General features: G+C 36.5%; 1 protein-coding gene across 1 annotated transcript; it reads left to right on the plus strand.

Moving 5' to 3' along the window:
- The first annotated feature begins 5,914 nt into the window (after positions 1-5,914).
- On the plus strand, positions 5,915-8,734 carry LOC132269060 (F-box/FBD/LRR-repeat protein At5g22660-like). Its single transcript, XM_059770072.1, has 4 exons — positions 5,915-6,028; positions 6,287-7,132; positions 7,216-7,359; positions 8,196-8,734. Exons 1-4 carry the CDS (start codon positions 5,930-5,932, stop codon positions 8,517-8,519), a joined length of 1,413 nt encoding a protein of 470 aa, XP_059626055.1. The 5' UTR covers positions 5,915-5,929; the 3' UTR covers positions 8,520-8,734.
- The last annotated feature ends 308 nt before the right edge of the window (positions 8,735-9,042 follow it).

Genomic DNA, 9,042 nt, shown 5'->3' on the forward strand with positions numbered 1-9,042 from the left:
GCTTTCTGTATTATAAAGAACGTCTTTACAACTAAGTTCTGAAACTGGAACCCTCTGTGTAGTTCAAGGCCTGTGGTTTTTTTTTTCACTATAGATTATAAGAAATTATCACATAGTTCGTCTTAACTTAACACAATGGTGTCTTGGGGGAGAATAATTTTTTACTAAACATCTCCCATGGCTTGGTTCCTCCAAAGAGGAGACTAAATAAGAAAAATGGAGACTAAAAGGTTTCTGAGTAAGCCCCATCCTTTCCTTCCTATCCCTCTATTTCCTCTCTACTGACACAGTAATGAAATATTGTGAAGTTGTTCATCTGTTCTTTTCTCTTGTCTTGTCCCTTTTGTATTATTTTCTCTTCTTCTTTTAAGAAATAAAAAAACCCATCTTTTGATTATTGTTCCTTGATTTTGATGGAAATTTAAATTTTAGTTTGAGTCATAATAAAATTATAACCTAATCAGTGTAGTTATCAAATTATTTATGTATTTCAAAGTAAAAGGTTAAGGGTTTAAATAATATGTAGATAAGTGAGTTTCTTATTAAAGAATAATAATAATAATAATAAGGGTAAATTCTAAGTCACATGATTCGCATGGACGACTTCCGCTCCAGAGCTCCGAACGCGGATCGACGTTTTGAGAGCTTGAGTTCGCGAACTCAATTTTCGAATTCATGAACTCACTTTTAGAATTCGATCTTTTGCCTAAATACCTGCTGACTCACTGGAAAACATGGCACGAATGGTCGTTCGGATTTTCTTTTGTAAAGAAAAAGAGAGAAGATTAAGACTAAGAGAGATATGCATATATATGTGTGTTTGCAGATCTGAAGATGAAATAAAAAAGCACTACCAATAGTCACTTCTATCTCCAAAGATGAAGCCTAATCTTCCGATGAGATCTCCTTCAATGGATAGTGAATTTTTTGTGATGCTGCTGTAGATTGTGATTTTGCCCATCGAGATAACTTCTTGGCATACAGAGCTCCGCCGTTAGCAACTTAGCTGCTGGTCTAAATGATGCAAATGCAAAAGGAGTAGGGTTATACTTAATAGAACATGAGCTTGGGTCTTTTAAAAAGAGTAGGGTTATACTTAATGGTAATGGGCTAAGTTCTATTTTTTTCCAGAGAACTAAAATTGTTATGGCGTTGGGCTCGGATAGATGGGTGGGACTGGACCTTTTATATGGGCATTTTATAAGTTCTAACATTAGTTGAATTTAAAATAAAAAAAACTATATATATATATATATATATATATATATATATATATATAACATAAAATATATTATATACATGCGCTCTCAAGCCGCTCCCGCTCTCAACTAATTTTAGACTTTGCCATTTTTACACTCCCGCTCCCGCTCCCGCATTGTGTGACATAGGGTAAATTGCACAACTTAGACACGGTTTGGACGATAACATCCCCAAATTTGCAAAATTGAACAATCACCCCAACTACCGTTGACAAAAGGTAAAAATACCTTATTACCCTTTGACTTATGAATTGACTTATCAATTGACCCATAGAAATGTTAAATTATCTATTTAATCTTCAAACTATTTTAAATATACCAGACTAACATTTTCACCACTACAAAGATTACACATATACATATATATATATATCATCTCAATCTCATACACACACACACACACATAAAGAGAGAATAAGTGAAGAAAATTTAACCATGTATCAAGTCTATCACACTCATTTGGTTACATTTATGTTGAAACTAAACAAAAATGTATTGTTTAACTAACAGTGATGCCACATATAGCAGAACTATGACATTTGAATTTTTGCATAAAGTTTTTGTAACGACCCGAACATGAGGGTCTAAATCGTTAACCAGTCCCTTACCTCAACCCAAGGTCAACTAAGGGTAAAAAGTCATTTCCAACGTCAATACACTATAAACACATCATCCCAAGGGTCATAAAACACTGAACTACTAACATCACAGAAGGAACACAAATGAAGGTAGAATGGCAGTGCCGATCGATTGACAGCCTTATGTTGGCTGACTGAAACTGCTGGGTCGGTTGGCTGACTGAGTTAGTCAACCAGCCGAAACGATATTCCTGAGTGTATAACTCTCTATAATGACATGAAAAATGCACTTTCGGTCTGCTGACTAGCCTTGCCAACAGCCGACAGCCCCGAAAGCTGCAAATTTAGCAGTCTGCAACCTCTCTGGTCCTGTAACCAACCGGGCTCTTTTGTGAGCCAAAGCACAATGTAAAACCTCTCCCAACTCACGACAGTTATGATATAAAGTCCCATAATCATGATCATTAAAAATAAGTATTTAAAGTAGCTCACGCGCATCCCATCCGTAGCGTGCATATTTCAAATTTCATTTATACATGTCCAAGAAACATAATTGGAAATACAAGGCCATAAAATATACACATTTTATTTACGTGATTACAAGGAATTTAAATACATAAACGAGGTCGCCATAGCCGTACATACAGCCTTATAACATTATAAAGATTTCTAGTGTCGCCTAAGTTCGTGAATATAAGTCATATGTCCATACTTCTCTGATTTCCTGAAAATATTAAGATAAGGTGTGAGCTCAACAATTCAGTAGGTAATGCCTAAAATAACAATGAAGATCAAAATCACACATGGAATTATCAAAATCACAGTCCACATCATTCAATTTAAAAGATTAGTATCACATAATGAGTCATAATCATAGGTGTCAAAATGCCATGAAATGCAACGTTTTTCTGATTAAAGTCCGTTTTAACACAACGCACACCGAAAACCGCTTACCGACTTTACCGAGGTGAGATTGATAGCTATCCCCAGTTCCAAATCCAACAACAGTTTCTGGCGTAGTATCAACTTTTTCACGCCTTACACCAGGCCACGCTCCTTCTAGGTCGAATTAGCCCCGGGCTTGCGAAACCCGGTTCCATTTACAAAACCTTTTCTCACAATCTTTTCCAAATGCATTTATTTAAAAAGAATCATTTCAACTTCACTTTTCCCGAACCATGCCCATGCCACGAATGGAATCATGCATGAATGAAATTGACATACACATGCTTGCATTTAATCAATTTAGCCATACATACTCATCAACATCATCATCATGTATATACACATAACCTTAAAAAAAATATTTCAACGTAAGACATGTTCTTTAAACACCTTTGCAACCAAGCAAATATATATACACAATTAACATCATCTAGAACATGTTTTACCACATAAATATGTAAACACATAATCAACATTCAAAATTCCAAAATTTATCATTTTTAAGCACACTTAGCAAGAATTCAAGTAAACGAAAGCAACTAAAGTCAAAATGTAATGGCTTACCTCAAAAGTAGCCAAAATGCATCCCCGGCCGAAAAAGTCAACGCAGTTAATGCCGATCAACGGCGGTGGAACGAAAAATTATTCCGTGGAAACGTAGCCAACGATGAGGAGAGCAAACTGCTCTAAAGGCGCGGCTCCTGGATCCGAATCGAAGCGGCCCAAAATCTCTTCCGAAGCCTTAAATCTAAAATTTTCAAAAATTCGTAAAATAATTACCGCTACTCCGAAAATTAAGTCCTTTAACTATGTGGTAGATGACAATGAGAGGGACATTTTTTGTTAAGGAACTGAGCCCGAAAACCCTACCTATTAGCCAGAAAATGGAAAAGAAATTTGAGGCTTAAAATATATATATATATATGAGAAGTTTATAGAGAGATGTTGCGTGAGTAGGAGAGATTCTTCCAAAGCTGATAGTGTGTGATGTATAAATGTTAAGCTTAATCATGTGGGGTCCACTCATAAAATAATGTAGGAAGAGTAATGGCTCCCCGAAAGATAATACACATATAGTCTTAGATATACGTCATTGCTTTAATACATAGTGGTCCCAACCAATACAACATTACAACATGAAACAGTTACAAAACATCTCGATCTATTTCCTGCCCCAGGGGCTCACACTTTAACCTTCATCAGTATCACCCCAATCCAGAACCACACTACGGAACATGTCCATCATCTTGGCATCTGTCCAAACACACTGGTAGCCCCCGTTACCAGAACAATAGTGTACAGGCATCTTCTGTCACACCTAATCTCACAGGATCCCCCCATTATAGAACTCACAGGTGTTCCCCGTTACACAATCACAGGTAACCCCTGTTACTATATTAGACTCACAGGTATCCCCTGTTACAACACAACACGACTCACAGGTATCCCCCATTATACAAGAATCAATCACAGAAATGCCTTATCTCCTCTGTAGACAGTCCCTCTTCATGTGTCCCATCTAACCGCACTGAAAACAAACTCTGAAACTAGATTTATCAAGCGGACACTCTGCCTTGCAGTGTCTTGGTTGTCTACAATGGTAACACACCACACTCATCCTAGAGGACCCTGAAGAAGTACCAACAATAGGAGTAGCACCTGTCGTTCGTTGCTCCTGAGAAAACAATAAAACACATATGTGCCTCCTCCTGTCCTCGCTTCCTGAAGAAGTACCCACACTCACACCTCGTTCTTGAGAACCAACTATACCACACCTTTCTTGCCAATCTTTGGCTTTTGCCTCCGCCATCTGTGCTTTAGTAACCACCTCAGAATAACTCTTTAATCCCAAAAGTGTCACCCCCGGCCTAATAGAACGATTTAGGCCGTACACAAAACATCATGTCTTCTCCTCCTCATTCCCTAACACATCTGTAGCAAAATGTGAAATAGAAGTGAACTTATTCTCATACTCCATCACTGACAGGTCACCTTGCTCGAGACTATCAAACTGTGTCCTCAATTCCCGTATCTTGGTCTACGGGAAATACTTATCAGAGAAAAGATTCTTGAATGTATCCCAACTCATACTATCAGTATTATACGCGCTAGTCATGGTCTTCCACCGTACTGCCGCGTCGCTAACAAACTTATACGTGGCTAAGGTAATCTTTAACCGATCATTAGGTGCGACTATTGCCCTGAAATGCTTTTCAACTTCATCAAGCCTGTATTCTGCAACTAACGGGTCCAGACCTCCCTCAAATTATGAAAGCCTGACATGATTTGAACTCAAGCCTATACAATACTAGCCAGCCAAGGCCCAAACTATAGGACGTACTAACTGAAGCCAAGCCCACCCATATGACTATAATTTATTCTAAATAATACTCATATATACTCATAAAATAATCTTTTTTACATTCAATTTTGTCCTCCTTGAATGAAAAGACAAATAGCGAATTGAAAATTTGAAATTAATTGTCCCTTCGCAGGACATTAAATAATTGAAATTAATTGGATTCTAATTTGCTTTAGAAACTATTAGGGGTGAGCAAATAATTTATATATATACGAATGCGATTCGATTTGATCCAATTCAATCAGCACATTATATTTATATGTTAGTGTGACATATTAAAAATAGTTAAAAAAATTAAATAGGTAAATCAACATTTCAATGTGTCAATTGATAAGTCATTCATAAGTCAATGAGCAATAAGGTATTTTTATCTTCTGTCAAAGATAGTTGGGGTGATTGTTTAATTTTGTAAACTTAAGAGTATCGTCCAAACAGTGTTGCAATTTACCCTAATAATGATATCTAACATAAAAATAAAAAACTTAGGGATTCTTTTTATTAAACTTAGGGGGTCTTATCTCAATTTTTCTTAGAGCTAGGCTTTAATTTATAATTTATAAGACTAATCAATGTCTCAATGGAATGTGAGTTTGACCCGCCCTTGACTCCACTTGCTTCTGACCCCCCATGTGCCGTTTTACGACCACTTTCTATCAATAGGTCGGTTGCAAAACTGATGGGCTAAGCCCACTCACGTTGGGCTGGTTAATTTTTATTTATTTTTTATCTAAGCGCGTGAAACAGATTGGTGTATATTTACCATCATTCCATCGTCCAAATTCTATATGTTCCTTCGTGCCGAAGGATTTGGAAATATTTCTTCTAGTCATTACGATCACAACAATCTGCTTCGACACTCCGCGCAGCCTCCGCTATCGCCTCAGGTGACAAGATCTGCTTAGTAATATACACACACACACACACACATACTTTACCTAATTTATCATGTCTGTGTTCAATTCAATTTTATTAATTTATACTGACTGTCCTCACTATGTTATGTGGTTTGCAATAATCAGTGTAAAGAGAGGAGTTGTTTTCTCCTTATTTGTTATCACCTAATTTCTCATGTTTGTGGTCAATTCAATTTTATTAATTTATACTAATTATCCTCACTATGTTATTTGGTTTGCAATAATCAGTGTAAAGGGAGGAGTAATCACTCTGAAGATCGGATCAGTCAGTTGCCGGATGAAATTCTTATTTGCATCCTCTCTTGCTTGCCAATGAAAGAGGCGGCAAGAACTAGTGTAGTCTCAAGTAGATGGAAAGAGTTGTGGACATATACAACTGGTACTTTTAATTTTGAGGCTTTGAAGTTATTGCGGAAACTTCGAAGGAAAGGAAATTGGAAAATATTAGGGGTGGAGAGGGCTAACTATATAAGTTGGGTGAATCGGGTCTTGAACTCACACAAGGGTGCAACCCTGGATGAATTCAGAATTCACTTTGATTTGGATTCTAGTTCTACATCTGATATTGATAATTGGGTTCACTTTGCAATGGAGAAGAGAGTTCAAAGGCTTGAGTTGAATCTTAAACGATTACATAGTAATATTCCGGAAGGGCATTACAATTTATCATCTATGCGGTCCCTGGATTTTTCGAGACTTGAATCACTAACTGCAATCCGTTTCACGTATGTGGATGTGACTGCAGAATGCCTTGAATGTTTTTTATCAAGCTGTCCATTTCTTGAAGAAGTATCTGTTGATAACTCGGCTTGTCTAGTCAATGTTAAAGTTTATGGTCAATCGCTCAAGCATTTGAAAATAGCGTACTGTTGGTTTTTGGAAGACATTGAGATTTCTGCGAAAAGTCTGGTGTCACTTGAATATTTTGGTCACCAAATAAACTTGTGTTTCAAGAGTGCATGCCATCTTTCTAAACTAAACCTGGGGGGTCAGTTTTGCAAGTTTATGAAATTTTCCCAGTTTTCAAGCTATACCTCTCAGCTGCAGACACTTGTATTGAAGTTGGATTACGAGGTTAGTATCTAACTTACCTCTCTTTTGTGCCTTCTCTTATTCTTCAAGGTTTTCTGACACATTTCGTTATTTGGACTCTTCAGGTATTTGATAACTTCCCCAAATTTCCTGAATTAAGGAATCTAAAGCATTTGACATTGAAGGTGTATCCATACCGTATCAGGAGCTTCCTTCCTTGCATTTCTCTCATAGAGGCAGCTCCTTGTTTGTATAGATTTTGTCTCGAGGTTAGTGCTCTTACCTTCTGGTTTACAATATGTGCATCATATTCTATCCTGGAATCTTATGTTTTATGTTATTTTAGGTGATTACTAAGTAATTTTAACTTGTAATGGCATTCATACTACATCATCGCTCTCTTTTTCTTTTTTCCCTCTAGATATGTATGATTTGCTTTACAAAATTTCTGAGACCTATAGATAAGATTCATATCTTACATAAATTTACCTAATATCAAAAGAATTTGAGAACAGTGGTGCACTGTGCATCTAGTTTGTTTTCATTGATTTTGTAGCTTAGGCTTAGCATCGGCCATTGGAGGTGTTTTTTAATATATATATATATGTGTGTGTGTGTGTGTGTGTGTGTATATATTTTAAAATTTGATGAGAAGACAATATATTCCTACATTGCCTTCCAATTTCTATTATTTTGATGTTCAATGTTAATCTGCATCTCTCTCCTTCAAGGAAAGTTTGTGAAAAAATTCTTTATTTCTTTGCCTCATACGTGTGAATTAATGATTACCAATGTGTGATGTATGAACTAGATGCTATTATAGAGGCAATAAGTTATACATCAGCTCTTAGATGGAACCGATGTTAGAGGTATTAATACATAAGATGACAGTCCTTTGTGGACTAGGCTACTTAAAAGAAGATGTTAACTTTCAGTAGACTAATACTTTTGATTCATTTTGTTTGTGGCTAATAGATTAAGTGCATTGATTTAGGTCTTAGCTTTAACCAGTTTGATCATCATTCCATTTTCATTGTTTGGAATCAAAAGTCAATTTCATTGTTCTAACAAAATTGAATTAATAATCGGACCATTGGTGTGGCAGGTTTTTTATGGGAATATTGATTGTCCTGGCCGCTACTCTATGCAAGGGAAGGTGGTACAAGGAAGGGCTGAGAAACGTCTTCTCAAATGTCCCAAGGTGGTAGAATTGGTTGGATTTACTGGCTGTGAGGTTGATGTTGAGCTCGCCATGTACTTATTTGAGAATTTTGTCTCGCTAGAGAAGATAAATATTGATACACGCCCACCGTATTTGATAGGAGCTGAAAATGAGAATGTGGAAGATGAGAATCGACTAGCGGCGAAAATGTGTGCTATGGGACTGCAATCAAAATTACCTCGAGGGGTTGAACTAATGATAATATGAAGATTTTGTGGAGGGCTGCCCATGTAACATTAGATGGCAATTTGTGCTTTGTAATATTTAATTAAAGATGTAATGCTACAATGTCTGGGTTTAAAATAGAGGACAGGCCCCTCTTTTAACTGTTGTGATGTTGTATGGTGGAAAAATGATGAGAAGTTGTTATAACTTGTATATCATGTGTAATAAAGTATTTGAAAAATCATTTTTCATTTAAATAGGTAAGCAACTCGCACACTTTGTGTTCCAAGTGTGACTTGAAGCCCTCAGCCTTGAAGAGATACCACCCAAGTTAGGATCTGGTGGTGTAAGAATATAATTTTTCACAGTTGCAGCATTTTTCTATTTGCATTATGATTTTCCATTCCCATTTGTCTTATAGGTTCATGGAGATGGTTTGATGATTCTATGTTGGATTGCTGTGAACCTTTGTCAAAGGTTAAAATTGGAGGCATTTCATTCTGGCAAACTTGCTAAATTTGAAGCTTTTCGGACAAATGAAAACACTATTCGATGATTTATGATT

This window comes from Cornus florida, unplaced genomic scaffold, assembly GCF_030987335.1.
Source record: "Cornus florida cultivar Cherokee Brave unplaced genomic scaffold, ASM3098733v1 CherokeeBrave_3.0.0_Hap2_Chr08, whole genome shotgun sequence".
NCBI lineage: Eukaryota > Viridiplantae > Streptophyta > Magnoliopsida > Cornales > Cornaceae > Cornus > Cornus florida.

What these genes read in the sequence shown, in the direction of transcription:
- LOC132269060 (XM_059770072.1), top strand. Translation starts at nt 5,930, where the DNA reads ATGTTCCTTCGTGCCGAAGGATTTGGAAATATTTCTTCTAGTCATTAC. An exon ending in AGCCTCCGCTATCGCCTCAG is followed by an intron (nt 6,029 to 6,286) that starts GTGACAAGATCT and finishes TGCAATAATCAG; the next exon opens with TGTAAAGGGAGGAGTAATCA. An exon ending in TATTGAAGTTGGATTACGAG is followed by an intron (nt 7,133 to 7,215) that starts GTTAGTATCTAA and finishes TGGACTCTTCAG; the next exon opens with GTATTTGATAACTTCCCCAA.